We start from the raw sequence: 19,961 nt of genomic DNA, 5'->3' as shown, positions 1-19,961 counted from the left end.
CACTAAAGTTCTTTCAACTTCAAGGGCTTTCCAACAACAACATAATCCTTTTATAGCAGATGACATTGAAGGCATGTTACGAGATGCTGTTAACATTCATAACCAATATTTTCGTAATCTTTCTCCCTAAAATGAAGGATTTAATCAGTCCAATATTGAAATGCATGAATTTGGTGAACTTGGGATAGGTGTACGTGACCAACAACCTAGAGGAGAAGCATCAAAGTTTTATAGGTTACTTGAAGATATGAATGAAGAACTTTTTGAGGGATTGAAGCATTTAAGGTTATCTTTCTGTGTTCATCTTTTTCACTTGAAATGCTTATGTGGATGGATAAAAAACTATTTGACTTTATTATTAGAGTTTATGAAATAAATATATTTTTTTACAAAAATCCCTGAATCTTGTAAATAATAAAAAAAAATGATCAAGGATTTAGGTCTCAGATATAAGAAAATTCATAGTTGTCCCAATGATTGCATGTTGTATTGGGGGGATAGAAAAAATTAAGAATCTTGTCACTTGTGTGGTATTTCTTGTTGGGTGGACAAAAACTCCGATGAAAGGTTGAATAAGGATAGTGATGAGGTATGTGTCAAAAAAAAGTCTGTTTAGGTTTTATGCTATTTTTCATTAATACCAAGACTTCAACAACTCTTCATGTCTTCTAAAACTACAGATTCAATGAGGTGGCATCATGAGAAGCAGACGAATGCTGGATTATTGAGGCATATTACAGATTCTTTAGCGTGAAAATCATTTTATTCTATGTTTTCAAACTTTGCATATGATCCTCAAAATGTTATACTTAGACTAACATCTAATGGATTCAACCCGTTCAAAATAATGAGTACTTCTTATAATACCTAGCTAGTTGTATTGATTCCTTACAATTTACCACCATAGATAGCTATGAAGCAACAATCATTTATATTGTCTATGATAATTCCTAAAGAAAAAGATTCAGGTAATGATATAGACATCTACTTACAACCTCTTATTAAAGAGTTAAAATAAATATGGAAAGGAGTTGAGACCTATAATGCATCAAAACAAAAGAACTTCAATATGCTTCGATATGGTTACCTAATGGTAAGAAGTTCTGTTATATAAGACATCGTCGATGGTTAGATGATAATCATCGATTTAGATTCCAAAAATATCTTTTTGATGGAATTGAAGAGTTGACGAGATCTCATTTACCCATTAGTGAGTCAAATATCTTGTCAAAGTTAAAAGATATCAATTTCACTTATGGAAAAATGATTCCATCAAGGAAAAGAGTGAAGGACATGTTTGAAGGTGTATGACCTTGTATTACGCAAGTTGGTGATACTTATACTCAAGTTGGTGATCTTGATGTTTAAAGTGATGAATAAAATGATGAAGCAGATGACCCCGATAAGTCTGAGTTGTGAAAAAAAAAGTATTTTTTTTTAGTTACCTTATTGGGAATATAATTTATTATATCATAACCTTCATTTTATGCACATAGAGAAAAATATTTACAAAAAAATTATCGAGACAATTCTCAATGTGAATAGAAGATCCAATGATGACTTAAAGAGTCAGCTTGACCTAGTTGATATGAGAATTCGCCCAGATCTTCATCTAAAGTTGCTTCCTAATAGCAAATATCAATTGTTTGCTACTTGTTTTGGGATTTCTAAAGCTGAAAAAGATGTGTTTTGTAAGGTTTTAAAAAATGTCAAAGTTCTGGATGGTTATGTGTCAAATATATCGAGATGTGTAAATCTGAAAGAGTGAAAACTTTCGTCATTGAAGTCACATGATTATCACATTTTGATACAAAACTTACTTTTGATTACTTTACGTTTATCAATGTCAAACCAATTCATTTTTATGGTAATTAAATTGAGTAACATATTTAAATCTCTATGTTAGAAATGTATGAATGTAGAAGAGCTTGACAAACTTCAAGATCAAGCCGCGATTACTTTATGTCATTTAGAGAAAATCTTTCCTCCAAACTTCTTCACTATTATGATGCATTTGGTTATCCACCTTCCATATGAAGCAAAAGTCGGTAGGTCGATTTATTATCGATGGATGTATCCTATTGAAAAGTACTATTTGTTAATAGATTGATTACGTTTTTATTGATGATCAAGCCACTCTACTTAAAATAACATATGACTAATGTTTTATGCTATAGGTTTTTGGAGAAGTTAAAGTCTTATTGTCGCAACAAACGTTATTCGAAAGGTTCTATTATTGAAGAATATTTAGCAAAATAGTGTATGACATTTTGTTCTCGTTATTTGGAAGATGTTGAAACAAGATTTAATAGACCATCGAGAAATATTGGTATGCAGCATACAAACTCTACCTATAATTATCTTTTTCAAAGTTTTGGATAACCAATAGGCAAAGCTAAATTGGTGGAGTTAGATGATAAATCTTGGGCACAAGCACATCAATATGTTCTTTTTTATCATGACTCAATTGAATCATTTCGCACGTAAGTTTTTTAGCACGAAAATTATTCATTACACTAAGTATAATTTATTGTCTTCTTTTTTTGTTAATACTTTATCATGATGCTTTATAGTGAGTATAGAAATAATTTGAAAGATCCTACACATTATCGACGATCAAACCCTCAAAAGCTTGATAAGTTGTTTGTTAAAAACTTTTATGAATGATTAGGAGAAACTGTAAGTAATGCCATACTTCCCATTATGAAAAATCTACATAGAATGCTTACTGTATAAATAACATTAATAACATATATATTTATTCCACTTTTATAGGTTTGGAGTGAAAGACTTGTTAGTGAAGAGGTGAAGTGTCTTTCACACGGTCCGAACCGAATTGTGAAACGATACAAAGGTTTCATCATCAATGGATTTAGATTTCACACTAAATTTCGTGAGAGATTTAGAAGTACACAAAATTTAAAAGTTGTTGTGATTTCATCAATTACTAACTATGCTAGTGCTAGGGACATAAACCTTTTAGAGAGAAATGTTAACTATTATGGCATGATTAATGATATCATTAAGTTGGATTATTATGGCAAGTGAAAAGTTATCTTATTTCAGTGTGATTGGACTGATGTGAATAGTACAAGGGGTATTAAGAAAGATCAATATAAATTTACACTTGTGAATTTTTCTCGATTAATTCACACTGGATAACAACTCATCGATGAACCTTATATTTTTTCATCTTAAGTCAAACAAGTATTTGACTTTTAAGATCCCAAAGAATTGGGTTGGTTTGTTGTTCTTCAAAATATACCTACAGACTTATTTGATATGGGGTTAGATACCGAAGATGATGTTGAACATGGAACTGAATGTTATCCTTTTGCTGAACAAAACTTGGTTGAAAATATCTCCAGTACCTACGCTCAATGGGTCCACAAAGATGTTACTGAAGACATTTATGAACCATGAAATGGTTCATCTATAATTTATAATTCGAGTGTTTAAGACATAATGTAGTAAATGATTATATGTAATTAATGTTATATTCGCTATTGTATAATTATTGTATTCTAAATCATACATTATCTTTTGATTTAATTAAATCGATATGTTATTTATATATCGTAGGTTTTTATTTCTTAACTTCTCAATGGCTTTATATATTTTCTAAACTAATATCTTTTCTATATTCACTTTTATGATATAAGTAAGCTACACTACGGAGGAGTAGGTTGAAAGAAAAATATATCAGAGATATTAGTTTAGAACCATTTGCGGCACCTGTAAATATTGGCTATAGGCTGAATCCTTTGAAAGGAAATGAACATACTGTCGGATCTAACTCCGTCACTTCTAACCCTTTAACTAATATTGGATCTGACAATACAGGAGGTCCAGGTTTAGATAGTATGCCATCAATTGATTATGCTTTAAATTTGAATGTAGGTATGATATACTCCAATTTTAGAATTCGAGTGTAATGATAAAAGTATTACGATTTTACAAATTTATTTTTTTTTTGTTGCAGATGACAACAATGGTCAACAGAGGACCAAAGGCTAGACAACTTTGAAGGAATTGTTTACATTACCTCCTAATGAGCTTATTGTAGTGTCTGCAAACTCTGATAGGCAACCAACTAGTGAAAAGGCTCAACTGTTGGCTGAATTTCTAGGCATGCTAGCCTGTAATGGAATGAAATTACGTATTCATTATGAAACATGGCATAAAGCTCCAGAAAAAGTTAAGGCTGATACTTTAAACTTTATTGAGGTATTAGTATAATTAATTAAAAATAAAAAATTTTGTATTTTACATTTTGTTTACTTATTCAAACTTTTCTTATTGTATTATTACAGTCAAGATTTATACTTGAAATACCAACTTCATTTGTGCTTAAGTCATTGGGAAAGAAATGGAAAGATTATAAGCATAGTTTGAAGAATAAGTATTTCGATTGAAGTATTTCTGTAAAGACGATGATGGAAAATCTACCCTGTAATATGATTAGGTAGCAATATGAACAATTAGTTAGATTTTGGTTCTCAAGAATAAGAGAAGTACTAGTTTATAACTTTGTATATTAGAATGAATTGATGAAAGTGTTTTATGGTTTAAGTTGGTAATATTTGTATTTCTATCATATACGCAATTATTTTTTATGATAGGAAAGAGAACATATTGGGATTGGTAGCAGAAAACAACAGAAATATTCCCAAACAAGTGGATCAAAAAGTTTTGCAAGAAAGCAAAAAGAAATAGTAAGTTTATGATAATAAACTTATTCCAATGAATGAACATTTTCTGTTGTTAAAAGGTAAATATGCAAATTAACAGTTATTGTTCTATTTTAATAGTTTTGATAGTTTCAATACATGTATTAAACTTATCGAAAGTTTTGAACTTAGTTGACACAGATGATATGTATGAAAAAGTTATTGTTTACATATATTTAAGTAAAAATACAAATTTGTTGTTATTATTATATTTTAACAGTTTGGATAGCTTCAATACTTGATATTAAACTTGTCCGATTGATTGAACTTGGTTTCTACGGTTGATATGGGAGAAAAAGTTGTCATTTATGTCTATTTGGGACTAGTTTTGCATATAAAAGGCAAATATACAAATTAAACTTTTGGATGGCTTTCAACATATTGAATGGCTTCAATCCATGATATTAAATCGAGAGAAAATAATTGAATTTGGTTTTCATTATCTATATGTGTGAAAGCCCAAAATGCTTTTAGGTGTGATTATGTTTAAGACTATTGTATTGTTACGGGGCCAAAATATAAATACATTAGATTAAAATTATTCGAAATGTTAATACTTGATTGACGGCTTGATATACATGAATAAGTTACGATTGATATGTATCCTATCAAATAACATATGTTTTTGTATAGAAGAATGAGATGGGCAGTACAATTGGACGTGTGAAACTTTTTCGCATAATACACACAAAAAAATATGGATCTTACATGAATGTCGAAACACAAGAAATTATGATAATTTGTTTAATTAATATTAACAGAAAGTAAATATTTACTCTTTTTAACATATTGTCAATTAATCATTAAACTTGATAGTTGTATATGACAAATTCATAAGAGAAAGCGAAAGAGAAAATGACCGTTGAGATTGAAGTAGTATCTTATGGTTCTCTTAACATGCAAGAAATGAAAAATTGGATATTCATAGAAGTTGTTGGAAAAGAAAGGCATGGACGGGTCCGAGACCTTGGATTGGGTCCAACACCATCTGCCTACTATAGACATAGCTTTCAGCAATTTACATCCTCAGCAAGTCAGTCTTCGTGAGACATTTCAATATTGAGAGAGGAGTTGCAAACTATGCAACAACATTTTCAGCAAATGGAAGCAGAAAAAGAACAGAAGCGTGCCAAAATTTAGGAAGAACGTGCTAGAATGGAGCAAAAGCATGTAAAATTTTAGCAGTTGCATGATTGATTCAATTATCTTATGAATTTTGTGCAACAACAATTTCCAAAAAATAATCTTAGTGCTCCACCAACTCAAGTATTATATTTAGTAAATATTTAAATTTTTAAATATAAAAAAAACTTACAATGAAATGTTAAAAATTGTATGATATTATTCAGTAGGCTCTTGAACACGCTAGTGATCAAGGTGAAAAATTTTCTTCATCAATTGGCAGTCAGCAAAATGTATGCCGTCATCCATTTCATACATTTTAATTTTTATTTTCTTAATGTACTAAAAATATTTAAATGTTATTATATTAAATTTAAACTTTTTATTAATTAGATGCATACTTAAATGTGAATTAATTTTATATTAATTTCAATTTCTGAATTTAAGCTCTTTAATGAATTAAAATTTATTAACGTATAGAAATTTGTTTGAAAAAATACATTTTTACATAATGGCGATGTTTGCGTTCAACAATGTCGCTAAATAAATAATTTAGTGGCGTTTTGTATCGTAAAACGCCATTAAAAGTAATGGCGCTCTTACCAACAAACGCCGCTAGTAAGTGGCATTTTAGATACAAATGCCACCAAAACAACATCGTTTTTCTCATAAAAATGCCATGAAATTAGCAGTGTCTCAAAAATACAAATACTGTTAATATGGAGGTATTTTCACATACAAACACCTCTAAAATAACGATGTTTTCATTTACAAATGCCACCAAAGCAACGGTGTTTTCCTCATAAAAACACTACTAAATTAACGGTGTCTCAAAGATACAAATACCGTTAAAATATAGGCATTTTCATATACAAACGCCTCTAAAGTAGCGACATTTTTAGTTACAAACACCACCAAAGTAACGGTGCTTTTCTCATAAAATACCACTAAATTAACAGTATCTCAAAAATACAAACGCTGCTAATATAGAGGCGTTTTCAAATACAATGCCTCTAAAGTAGCAGTGTTTTCAGTTATAAATGCTACCAAAACAACATTGTTTTTCTAATAAAAACGTAACTAATTTAATGACGTTTCAAAGATAGAAACATCACTAAGATGGCGGCATTTTTTTGAAAATACCTTTATTTTTCGTGACGCGTGTATAACCGATACTCTGAGTGACGTTTTTCGTAAATGCTGTAAATCTTTTAGTGGTGTTTATAACATTTAAAAATAACGTCACTAAAAACCTAAACCCTTGTAGTAAATATAAAATAAAATAAAATATTTTAGATGAAAAGATTTGGATTATTTTTTAAGAGATAATGTAAAATAAAAAATAGTTTATAATTGCATATATATAATCACATTGACAATAGATTAACAAATATTAATAAAAATATGATTCATAAATGTTATGAATGATTTTTAAATTTATTTTTATTTTTATATTGTATTAAAAGCGTAGTATGTTTACATGTGATTATTTAAATAAAATTAAAATGTAAAATGAGGAATAATAGGTGGGGCCTGCAATTTTAATATATGTTGCATGAAACTATATTAACAGATCATTTATTATTTAAAGATTACATACGTTTGGCCAATAAAATTTTTGATTCAGTGATAGGAAGATATCTTAAAAGATGTCTTAAAATATTTTAGATTTAAATTTTATTATGTATGAATTTGATTGTCTAATTATGTTATAGATTATTAGTTCCAATTTTTTATAAAAATATATATATTTACATACATTTAGAGTCCCACTACATGATTGTCATATAACAACAATAAGCAACCCAATCCTCCATGATATTAAAAAATAAATTAATATTTGATTCATTGACAGTATATAATAATATATTAATAAGTAAAATAAAAAATAATCAGATCTTTAAAAATAAATGAGGGAGATTATCATGCAATTTATTAATATTTATTTTTAAGTATTGATTTTTTTTATTTTATTCATTAATAAAATATCATCGTATGATTGATTGATAAAATAACATTTATATATTGTCAATATATCAAATATCGATTTTTAAAAAATAATAAATAAAAGAAAAGTTTAATGTGAGATGAGCACAACTAGGGAATATTGATCACTCATAATTTACGAAGGTAGCCCAAATACATCTTTTCCATCTTCATACGTTTAGAGTTCCCTTAATTGCCTTCTTCCTCCTCATCTTCTTCATGATCACTGTCATAATGAGAATCAGTTTGTCCTGAAACCACACCATCACTCCAAAATGTCATTGGAGAAAACAAAAACCTATCTCATACAAGCAAACATAAGCAAAATGATGACATATTTATTTCACTTGCAGCACTGTTTTCTTAACATTTCAGGAAGCTCACCAACAATTTTCCCTATATTCATCTTTTACGTAGCATCAATGACAATTCTGTACTTAACCTATCCCCTATCCCATGGAAATAAAATGGAAAAACTTTTGTGCTTAACCAAACTAACTTGACTGACTGTAGTGACGTTTCCGTGTAGATATGGCGGATGGTTGATCTGATTTATCGTCCTGCAGAGGAGGTCATTGCTGAGCTGGACAAGTTTAAATCTCACATTCTGGCATGTCATAAAATTTAGTAAAGCTTATTGCATTCTTGGGTCCTAAGTTGTTGAAACTAGATATGTTATTAGCTTCAATTCCTTTTTTTTAATGGTATTTCATTGTTGCTGGATTTCGAAGGGATTTTAAGTGCTCCTAACTTGAGGACTATAAAAAGCCTGGGACCATTTCCATTTTTGTATCGGTTGTTGGTGATGATCTATTCCATTATTTTAATAAAGCAACGTATCTGAATTGGCATGGGAAACCATTTATCACTTCTCCTGCCTACTAAAGGTCCCTTTGGTTGCCTTTTATCGGCCTTGTAACTGTGTTTAAGCTGTGTTTTATGATTGGATTTTTAAAAATTTTATGAAATAAAATGAAATGCATGATGGGATGTGATTTTTTTTTCTTCACATATTTAAATGAATTCTATTATCTGTCCATGAAAGTAAATTCATGGGCTATCGGAGAAAATTACAGCAGTAAATTTTTCAAAAATGGTTATCAAGGGGCTTGAACTAAAAGAAAGTTGATTCTCAATTAAAAACCTCCCAAAAAAAATCATTGCATAATCGTTGCAAGATAATGTTAAATAGGAAGAATAATATGTTGCAAAAATTGCATTTCTTTGCACAATTAAAGCAAAAAAAAAGAAGAAAAACCGCTGGATAATACTAATGATTTTATTTTCTAAATTAAAATAACAATAAAAATTAAATCTAATATCATTTTCGTTTCCGCTATTTTCTTTTCATAAAAGGGTGAGACGGAATAAGAAATTTAATTATCAAAATTTCTAATTAGAAAAAAAAAAAAAAAAAAAAAAAAAAAAAAAGCCTATCTTTCAATTCGATCCTTGCTTGACACACCAGTTTCCAAAGGCTTACATATTATCCATCCCAACTTTGTCAACTCTCCTCCCTCCTGAAGCAGTGACCATACCAATCCAGGAGGAAGAAGAAAGAAGAGGAGAAAATGGGTACGAAAAGGAAGACTGTCGTGTTCGCTTTTCTGCTGCTGCTAGCCACTGCTCACTCCTTCTATCTCCCTGGTGTTGCCCCTCGCGATTTCCAAAGGGTGCCCTCTTTTTCTCTACCCTTATCTGGGTCTATCTTTTTCTTGTTTAATCTTTAATGTTTGTGTTGATTTGTGGGTGAGTTCTGTTTTTGTTGACGGGAACTGGAGTTGGATCTAGGGGTTTTAAGGTTTGATATGATGTTTTGGTGTTTCATTTCTTTTAGATCTGTAGTTGTGTTCTGTCTCCTTTTGGGTTTTCATTTTTTTTAATTTAGATTTGATTTTCGTTTCATTGGTTATTGCCTTTCTTGTTTTGGATTTTGATTCTGAAATGGTGGACTAGTAATAGTGTAAGCTGAACAACATATTCAGTTTAGTGTGTCTGAGTTTTAAAAAAGACTGAAGTGAAATACAAGAGAAAATCAACATATATGCTAATGCCATTTGTTTGTTTTTGAATCTTAATGATGGAAGAATCATATTTTGCTTAACAAACGATGGAATATTAAGACTGTAACCGGCATATTGCCTGCTTGTAACGTTTTTTGGTAAGATAATTAGCTACTGTATCAGGTTTTTTAACAATGTAAAACTTATGTTGGCTTAGAAAGTTAAGATTTATTGTGTTTTCTTGCAAGAACTTTCTGTGTTAATTATTGTGCTAGTTCAGTCTTCATATTTGACTTGCATAGATGTATGATGCCCAAATATGCACATGTCTCCTTATCATGTAATACGAGTAGCAACACCTATGTGCAAATACTTGAAGCAATCTAGTTTTAGATTCATTATGTAATTACTGTAGCATAGAACTATGATCCCTAAACCCTAAACACTAGGAGGGCTTTTAGCGTGCGGTGAGGGCTGATAGAGTTATCAGTTACAGTGGTAATGATCACTGATATGAAGAAATAAAGGCTAATTCATTCTTTCTCAGGATCTTACTTTTTGTGTTTCTTAATATCTTCTGAAATTAAGGATGTGATCCTTGCAATTTATTTCCTCTTTTGCGAATGAACATCCAAAACTCTGAAGAGATCATAATAAATTTTCAAGTTCTAAGAGATCACTGACTATAGAGTTAAAAACATAAAGGCATATTTGGTGTTAAATTCATGTGGTGCTTAGGCTATTTGTTTGTACAATTTAAAGTTGGTAAATCTGTTGATGACGTTTTGCATTTCAATAATGGGGTTGCATTATCCTCAAGGTTACAGGTTACATATTATTTTGCTTGAAACTATATTTTCGTTTTCTAATTTTGGGGGCAGGGGATCTGTGGAGGGAATATTCAGATTATATTTGTCCAATTCTGAATTTTGTTCAAGACCATTTTTTTAGGGTTTTTGTATCCATTATTGTTATTAAATGTATTATATCTTAAATTGTCTTTTTCTGATTCTGAACAGGGTGATCCCCTTTATGTAAAAGTGAACAAGTTGTCATCTACAAAGACACAACTTCCATATGACTATTACTACTTAAACTACTGTAAGCCATCCAAGATTGTGAACAATGCTGAAAATTTGGGGGAGGTGCTACGTGGTGACCGCATAGAGAATTCTGTGTACACTGTGAGCATCTGTACCTTTGGTGGTGTTGTTTTCTTGCAGTTGGTGACAATTGTTTCTCTATGAAAAGCTTTATAGATTATGTCTGCAATTGTTATTTCGTTGTTTATCATGTGTTTTGCTTTAGTTTGAAATGATGGAGGATCAACCTTGCAAATTAGTATGTCAAAAAAAACTTGATGCTGAATCTGCGAAGAATTTCAAGGAAAAAATTGATGATGAATATCGAGTAAATATGTAAGTAATAAATGTGATGCCTAAGATTCATGTTTCCTTGTTCTTTTCTCTTTATGGAGATGTTTTATGTGATTTTTACCTCTTGATTTTAATGTTTGTTTCTCCTCCGCTCTCCTCTCTCTCTTCTCTCATTGCTCATATATTTGCGGTGCATGTTTATACTAAATTATCTGGAGTTGATGCACAGGATTCTTGACAACCTTCCAGTTGCTGTTCTTAGACAAAGGAGAGATGGAAGTCAGCCAACAACATATGAACACGGTTTCCGAGTTGGGTTCAAAGGAAATTATGCTGGGGTATGCCGTAGGAAGCTAGTATTACTTTCAGAGTGTTATGTATTTCTTATCTATTCTTAACCATTTATATGCCATTGCAGAGCAAGAAGGAGAAGTATTTTATCAACAACCACTTGAGCTTCAGGGTCATGTTTCACAGGGATACTGAGACTGATGCTGCTAGAATTGTTGGATTTGAGGTTACTCGAAACAGGTTTTCTATCAATTTCTTGACTTTCTTTTTGTTCATTTTGCATTTGTTTTGACATTTAGTTGAACCGTGTTCATTAGTAGCTTTTGTGGATTTGGATTATGACTTAGCCATTAAGAGTTGTTTCAATGTAATCCTCTTCAATTTCCTTATGTGCATGTTTACGGCGGGGGGGTGATGGGGAATGGGCTCCCTTCAAAAGTAGGTTTTGTGCTTAATAATGCTGGAAGCATAACGTTCTTTCCAGATATTTTGGTTGCAGTATCTAATAGATATATGTTAGACTTGGATATTCTAGATTAAGATCACAGTGAATCATATCTCAGAGTTCAATAAAAATGGAAGACTTGTGCCAAACCTTGCAACTTTGTGTACCTCTATTGTTTCTTTTTGTTTCATAATTTTGAAGACTCATTATAGTATTATGCTGTATTAATGCAGCTGCTGAAAGTTCTCAAGTACTTGAGAGTTTTTTATGTGCTTAAAGATTTATTATTCTTCAATTTCTTCAAAATATAGTTAAAGTAGCAATTTATATTGTTCTTTTGAAATATCCTACTGAAAACTCATTATAATAGCGTGCTGAATATGTGTAGCCACTGAAAGTTCTCAGCTACTTGAAAACTTTATGTGCTTAAAGATTTATTATTCTTCAATTTCTTCGAAATATAATTAAAGTAACAATTTGTATTGCCCTTTTGAAATATGCTACTCAAAAGGGGTACTGAAATTGTGATGAAATTTGCGTTCATTATGCAATATGAAACTAACATTTTTAGGACCAGGTCATTTTCTGTTGGTTATCAAATGACTGGCTTACTTGTGTCATTATTGTTCATTGTGTGGCTTCTGTAACCAGCATTAATCATGAATATAAGGAATGGGATGAGAAGAATCCCCAGATAACAACATGCAATAAGGACACCAAAAATCTAATTCAAGGTAGTACTGTTCCACAAGAAGTTGATGTAGGCAAGGAGGTTGTGTTCACATATGATGTAACTTTCAAGGTACTCTGCCTTCCCTTTCTCTTTCTTGTCATTGTTTTGTCCACTGTATATCCTAATGCATAGGTTAACTTATGGTTTTCTTCAGGAGAGTGATATCAAATGGGCTTCTCGTTGGGACACATACCTTCTGATGAATGATGATCAGATCCACTGGTTCTCCATCATAAATTCATTGATGATTGTTCTCTTCCTCTCTGGCATGGTAGCCATGATCATGATGAGAACATTGTATAAAGATATTGCAAACTATAATCAGTTGGAAACCCAAGATGAGGCTCAGGAAGAAACAGGATGGAAACTTGTTCATGGGGATGTCTTTAGGGCTCCAATCAATTACGGTTTACTCTGTGTTTATGTTGGTACTGGTGTCCAGATCTTTGCAATGACACTTGTGACAATGTTATTTGCATTGTTGGGTTTCTTATCTCCTTCCAATCGTGGAGGGCTTATGACTGCTATGGTTCTCTTGTGGGTTTTCATGGGAATATTTGCCGGTTACTCCTCAGCACATCTGTACAAAATGTTCAAGGGCACAGAGTGGAAGAGAAATACTTTGAAAACTGCATTTATGTTTCCAGGTATCCTATTTGCTGTCTTCTTTGTGCTGAATGCACTAATTTGGGGAGAGCAATCTTCTGGTGCTGTGCCGTTTGGGACAATGTTCATTCTTGTTTGCTTATGGTTTGGTATATCAGTTCCCTTAGTCTTTGTTGGCAGTTACTTGGGTTTCAAAAAGCCAGCCATTGAAGACCCCGTGAAGACCAACAAAATTCCTAGGCAAATACCAGAGCAGGCATGGTATATGAAGCCAGTCTTCTCTATACTCATTGGAGGCATTCTTCCATTTGGGGCTGTTTTTATTGAGCTCTTCTTCATCTTGACATCAATATGGCTGAACCAGTTCTATTACATCTTCGGTTTCCTTTTCATAGTATTCATTATTCTAATAATCACTTGTGCCGAGATAACAATTGTGTTATGCTACTTCCAGTTGTGCGGTGAAGACTACCATTGGTGGTGGAGATCTTACTTAACTGCTGGCTCCTCTGCTTTTTACCTTTTCCTGTACTCCGTTTTCTACTTCTTTACCAAGTTGGAGATCACAAAGCTGGTTTCAGGCATCCTTTACTTTGGGTACATGGTAATTGTTTCATATGCCTTCTTTGTCCTGACAGGGACAATTGGCTTCTATGCTTGCTTCTGGTTTGTTAGGAAGATCTACTCCTCTGTGAAAATTGACTGAGATGAGAATGTAGAAAGAGGATCGGACTTATGCGAATTATAGGCTGGACGAGAGGAAAGCATGATATGGACTATTTCGGAATGAATATATGCTATGAAATTTTCATTTCCTATAGTCTCTACAATCTCTTTATATTATTTTGCTCGATTGTAGGTAGGCTTGGCCTGTTACTTTGTCTACAGTCTACACTGTTAGAAGTTATTTACTGTACTCTTTAAGTAATTTCTGCAATGGGTAAAGTTTGTGATCTAGTCTACATTTTGATACTTAGACATCCACTCTCAACAAAACAATGAGGAATTTGTGAATTCGTTGATGCTTCTTAATTGGCTTGAGTATATTCCAATTGTTTCTTGGTTGAGTGGAGCATTGCATCTCAATGACACTGTATTAGAGAATCTGGTATGGCGTACAAATGTATCGATTATAAATTTTTAGGTCTTGAAAACCATTACTCTATTTGATTTTACACGCTGAATAACCAGGGCCTCTTCGGTTTTGGAGATCAGTTATCATTCTCGATTTCAGCTCTTTATTCCCTTTTTCTCAATCATGTGAAATTGAGGGCCTTAATGATTATTTTTCATTGTATATTGTATCATGCTCTGCAGATACTGCTTTTTTTTTTTTTTTTTTTGGTACACAGGATGGGGATAACTTAATAGACCTCTATGTCCCAAGAGCTCCTTAGCCACTAGGCCAAGGAGCTGAGGCCAAGACCTCTCTGTGGTTTTTGCTCTATGTTTATTGGCTTTGTGCCTTCTGAATTATTAATTCAATCTGACCTTTGTTCCATTTTTTACTGTTACGTTCAAGACAACCTATGGCACCTTTCTCCAATTGATAACTATACAAATTTATCAACCAGTTTTTTGTGCAAAATTTTGGCCGAATGCCTAGAATCGTCTCGTGATGGTGTGCACATTCGGGGTGCTGTTGGTTTTTGGAATGTGATCTTGAGCACGCTAAACATTGGTTACGGAGCCAGTTCACTTTTTGATCAGTTGACAAATTGATTTTTTGAGCCAATTTACTTTTGGATCAATTGAGATATCAATGAAATTAACATTTAAAGATTGCGAATTCAAATAAATTTATACACAATATTCTCATCAATCTTATAAATATAAAAACAAATGTTCAAAAATAAATGAAGAATTTCAACTTAAAAATCCATCGTGTTCCTGGTATAATCTGTTTTACGAGCATTAGCATCCCAAAACTACCACGATTACACCGATTTTTATAGTGGAAGAATTTTGCCAGGCATGAATATGACGGATCAGTATTCCATGTTGGTGGGAAAATCGCAAACCTAGGAGAACAAGAGCTCTGACAGTTGCTCCAGCGATTAATAGCTTTGAAAATGGGTTTACAATTAAGTTGGCATCATAACTGAATCCACATGTTGCCTCATCGCTTTGAAAATTCATATCCAGCGGGCTGGAGCAGAGACCGCTTATTCTACTCCGCATCAGAGATTGAAGATCCATATTCTAATTTGCTTTGGAATACTATCCATACTAGAGATTCATGGAATGAAAATGGGTCGTATGGATCCTTATTAGATTGTTGAATTCCAACTAGTGTAAAGTTTTATTTTAAAAAATAATTATACAGGAAAATAATCATGTGAAAGAGTTCACCAATCAGAGGCAGAATTGAGGAGAAGAAAAGCTCAACCTAAATATCATTTATCAAAACAATGTCTAAATCATCAAATATGCAGGAGCAGTTTACATAAGCTCTGGATCCCATGAATGAAATATATATATATATATAGCTAGGCTGTGTCGTGAGATTTAGCTTTCAATGCTTCAATAACTGCTGAAAAATCGTCATCACTGAGGCCATATGACTTTGCAACCTTATACAGTTCATTTGCTGCAGCTGCAATTGGTGTGGACTGGGAAACAGAATCTGCTAATCCCAAAGCAAGTCTGAGGTCCTGTGTCACCGTTAACTTCTGTTATAATATATATAGATAATGGCACATATCTTTGAAAAATGTCAATTATTCCGGCAAGTTACAAACCTTCTGTTGATGCTTCAAGGGAAAGGCTGTGGGATAGTGGGATTTAACCATTGATGGGCCTTTAAGTGAGTACATTGGTGCACTAATAGCGCCCTGTGAGACCACCTGCAATACCACAAAATAATGTAAAGAAAGGGAAAAGAATCAAAGACAACATTCAATCGTCCAATCAGTGCATGCATGTGGGGTTCAGTAAGTACCTCAACTAGAACATTCGGGTCAAGTCCTACTTTCTTGCTAAGAAGTAATCCTTCAGAAAATGATGCCATCATACTACAAGTTGCAAAAGCAAAACATCATCATCATACTCGTTATCACAAGCACCAAAAGAACAGACTTAAAGGTAAAATAACTGTACAGAACCTTCCCATGATCATGTTAACAACAAGTTTCATAGCAGCTCCATTTCCAACCTCCCCAAGATAAAATCTTGACTGGGGAAGAAACACAAATATAAAAAATTACTTGCAACAGCCAAATGGATCAACAGGATACTGTGTATTAATGTAACAAACAGAAGACAAAATACCTTCCCCATTATGTCCAAAAATGGAGCAACTGAATCATATAAAGATCGGTCACCTGAAAGATTAAGCTTTTGCCTCAGTTTTTATGAGTAGTCCCCACATTACCATGTTATGTGACACAGATATCATTGGCTTAAAATGCTTATATTCTGAACAATGGATAAACCAGCAAAGAGGAAAACATTTGAAGCCATCCAAGGATAACACTTGAACGTCAAATTTTGCAAATATTTTAGTATTTCTTGCTACCTTAATAGAATTTACTTCACATTGAATTATACAACATATTTAGCATTCCACAAGATAATGCAAAAAATTTTTACCTGCAGTAAGAAATATCAGTTGTCCATCTTCTGCTGGCTTTTTGGAACCTGAAACTGGAGCCTGTAAAGGAAGCGATGAAGCTTGGTTAACAGAAATTCTAACGTTATCACATTGCTGACGCACACTCAATGTATTTATATTTGGAAGAGTTGCAAGCATTTTAGAAAATGAAAAGCCTGATTTTAACTTTACCTCTAAAAATAATGCCCCAGTTGCTTTGATATGTCCATTGATTAATTTAGCAGTGGCATCATCAACTGTTGAAATGTCTACATAGCTGTCAATGTCAATGCAATGTCATCAATTCAAGGATGTAACTCAACAAAAGCAGACAGTGACACTATATTTACTGAATCACCAATTAACAGCTAAAATTCTTGGATGAAATTGTTGTATCAGTAGAAACTTAATATTGTTACACAAAAAGCTTCTAGCATGATGCTCACTGCCCTGAGGACTTACATGTTTCTTAACACAAAAATCTTTCAAGTCAGAACATGGGAGAAATATTACCCTTTTCCTGGACCCATTCCACTCACAGCTCCATTCTTTCCACAGGCAACATCAATCTGGTACAAAGCAACAATAAGTTGCCAGATCTTAATAATAGTTCAAGCAAAACAAATATAACAATGAAAATTACAACAGAAACATACGCACTGCACTTTCAGGATCAGCAAGCATGGCAAATGTGACATCACAGTTTGCAGCTACTTCCTCAGGAGAGGATCTATACCTGCAAAAATAAAACAAATAAACAACAGAAACTCTTAATAGATAATTATAAGTTTAAATCTGGTTATATTGAAGACCTCTGGACAAAAACACCAATAACGACAGAAAGCTAGCTTTGTGGATGAAGTTCAAAGGCTGCAAGATTCAGACAAGAATTATAGAATGCACACCAAAATATCCCTAGATAAAGTTTACTATTTTTTCTTTTGTAGAGGATATACAAAGTTAGGTATCTCTTTACCCTCTTTTCATTAAGCATGTAATTGCATTGAGAATGAGACAGAAAGCCACCAGATCAGGAAAAGACAATATGAGAACGGACATAGACCACGATCCTATCTACTAATGAATATGTGGCAGTTGTCTCCTAAGGGAAGTGACTGACCCTGTAAGCACATTTACCAACAGTCAATAGCACAACTGATCTGCCTAGTATTAACGCATACCATATAGAAATGGATGTCAATATCTCATGAAGAAAAGGTAAAACACTAAGGATCCAAACTTTAAGAAATTCCAAAACTGTGTGGTAATATCACAAAAACTAATTTCACAGCAGGGATATTGGAATCTCACTTTGCACCGAGGCTGATGAGAGGACCACATTTGCTTTTTGTCCTGTTCCATACTGTCACATCACATCTGCAACATACATGCTAGAGGATTAAACTCTAAACACATCACTCTTAGAGTTGAACATCTCTGATGCTTAAGAAAGTGAATTATAAGGTAAATTAATTTTTCATTCAAACTGATCTTAGAGGCTTTATGTGAAGGAAAGAGAGAAAAAATAGGATGAAAGGAAATAAAACATACGATCTTGTAGTTCCATAGTAAGCTTCTGTGAACGGAAGCAACATCTTTTAGTACACAATTTTATTTCAATTTGATTGTTCTAACTGTACTAATTAGGAAGAGAAACCAAGCCATACCCAGCTTTTATGAGATTCTGTGCCATTGGTGCACCCATAATTCCAAGACCCAAAAACCCAACTCGGCCTGAAAATTTTTCTGTTGCATTCAGCATAATCCTTGCATGAGTTATATAGTACTTAGTGACAATTGTACCTTATACAGAATTGAAAATGGTTTACAAGTTAAGCCAGGATTGCTCCTCAGGCTTTTCCATCAATACAAAATGAAGAACCTGTCATGATAGTACTCAATAAAGCATGCAGTACACATTGAGTGAGAATCCTTAGCGCCTTAATACAACACAAACCTTTGCAGGTGTCCTCTTCAGAGGCTCAAGCAATGCAGTCTAAAACGTAATCGTTACGGTGCAAGCCCTGATTGTGCTAACAATATATACCTTTTATCATTTGGTATCCCCATCAGTTCAGTGATCAATCAATATATCTCTATCTCCCCAATTCCCTGCCTATCCCCATTAAAATAATAACATAGCTGACCAATACAAAGCATGCAGTCTGAATATCCATAACCATAACATATAGACCAACCTAAAGTAAGTCGAAAAAATTACAATACAAGAAAAGTGCATACAAAAGAAAGCACGATATTCCTTAAACCATGATGTAAGCTATTACCAAATACATGAATTGCAATTTCCAAATAATTCCTCACGCCTTCTCTGGTTTCAAAGTCACCCAACAGATTTTAATGCAATTTGTATGATAAATCTATAACCCTTTGAACCAATTTAGAAGGCCAATTCAACTTACTCTTAAAAGAAGCCTCTAAGATGAAGCCTTTCATCTTTTAAGGCAGAAAAAGAACCACTGATCAAAGAAGAACCGAAATAAATTATAGAAAACAGAACAAAACATGACAAAAAGTAAAGGAAGAACCGAAGAAGTACCCATAAAAGAAATACCTTGGGATGAAGCATCAGGGGCCTGAGAAGAGAAAGCTTTGCAAGAAAGAGAAAGCAGGGGTTTTGAAGGAAAAGAAGAAGTGGGTATAGCTATAAAATTGTTGGGAACACGAGGGCAGAAGGTTGAGCACAATGCCATGACTGTTGAAGATAAGTTGTAACAGCGGTTACTGTCGGACTTAACAAACAAAGTCAGAGGAATCAGCCGTTTTTTAAACTTTGGAATAAGGATATGGTAAATGGCTGTGTGTCAGAACCTCGCATCGTATTTCCGTGCAATGCTTTTGTGGATGAGTGTTCGGATAAACCAATGAAAGAATTAGAGCTCAGCTGACCCTTGCTTCCTTTGTCCGGTGAAAAAAATATTAGAAATATATGACATATAAGACTTTGACATCTTTGACATTTCTTGTATAAAAAAGATTGACACAATTGCCAGAATTCTCGTGCAATCAAATCTATTATTAAAGCTAAGGTTGAAATCAAAGCTTAAGTGAATCGATTT

General features: G+C 32.8%; 2 protein-coding genes and 1 pseudogene across 6 annotated transcripts; 2 read left to right on the top strand and 1 right to left on the bottom strand.

The window, feature by feature from the left end:
- Positions 1 to 1,843: 1,843 nt before the first annotated feature.
- On the top strand, positions 1,844 to 2,487 carry LOC149510683 (uncharacterized; annotated as a pseudogene).
- Positions 2,488 to 9,304: 6,817 nt separating this feature from the next.
- On the top strand, positions 9,305 to 14,324 carry LOC111281323 (transmembrane 9 superfamily member 7-like). Its single transcript, XM_022869051.2, has 7 exons — positions 9,305 to 9,511; positions 10,861 to 11,025; positions 11,150 to 11,259; positions 11,447 to 11,555; positions 11,636 to 11,748; positions 12,605 to 12,755; positions 12,841 to 14,324. Exons 1-7 carry the CDS (start codon positions 9,410 to 9,412, stop codon positions 13,996 to 13,998), a joined length of 1,908 nt encoding a protein of 635 aa, XP_022724786.2. The 5' UTR covers positions 9,305 to 9,409; the 3' UTR covers positions 13,999 to 14,324.
- Positions 14,325 to 15,659: 1,335 nt separating this feature from the next.
- On the bottom strand, positions 15,660 to 19,911 carry LOC111281325 (glyoxylate/succinic semialdehyde reductase 2, chloroplastic). Of its 5 annotated transcripts, XM_089757438.1 has the most exons (13): positions 19,457 to 19,546; positions 19,305 to 19,361; positions 18,552 to 18,630; positions 18,196 to 18,261; positions 17,545 to 17,620; positions 17,398 to 17,453; positions 17,077 to 17,161; positions 16,884 to 16,944; positions 16,563 to 16,615; positions 16,397 to 16,467; positions 16,234 to 16,306; positions 16,034 to 16,138; positions 15,660 to 15,946 (listed from the first exon to the last, which is right to left on the bottom strand). In XM_089757438.1, exons 2-13 carry the CDS (start codon positions 19,336 to 19,338, stop codon positions 15,782 to 15,784), a joined length of 924 nt encoding a protein of 307 aa, XP_089613564.1. In that variant the 5' UTR covers positions 19,339 to 19,361; positions 19,457 to 19,546; the 3' UTR covers positions 15,660 to 15,781. The 5 variants fall into 5 exon arrangements, with proteins under 5 accessions (XP_089613564.1, XP_089613563.1, XP_089613562.1 ...); XM_089757437.1 differs by lacking the exon at positions 19,305 to 19,361 and having other exon boundaries at positions 18,552 to 18,618; positions 19,457 to 19,911; XM_089757436.1 differs by lacking the exon at positions 19,305 to 19,361 and having other exon boundaries at positions 19,457 to 19,905.
- Between the last annotated feature and the right edge of the window lie 50 nt (positions 19,912 to 19,961).

The sequence above is a fragment of the Durio zibethinus genome, chromosome 28 (genome assembly GCF_047325235.1).
Source record: "Durio zibethinus cultivar Kanyao isolate XHJ-2024 chromosome 28, ASM4732523v1, whole genome shotgun sequence".
Lineage (NCBI taxonomy): Eukaryota > Viridiplantae > Streptophyta > Magnoliopsida > Malvales > Malvaceae > Durio > Durio zibethinus.
This window is presented reverse-complemented; position numbering and strand designations above follow the sequence as displayed.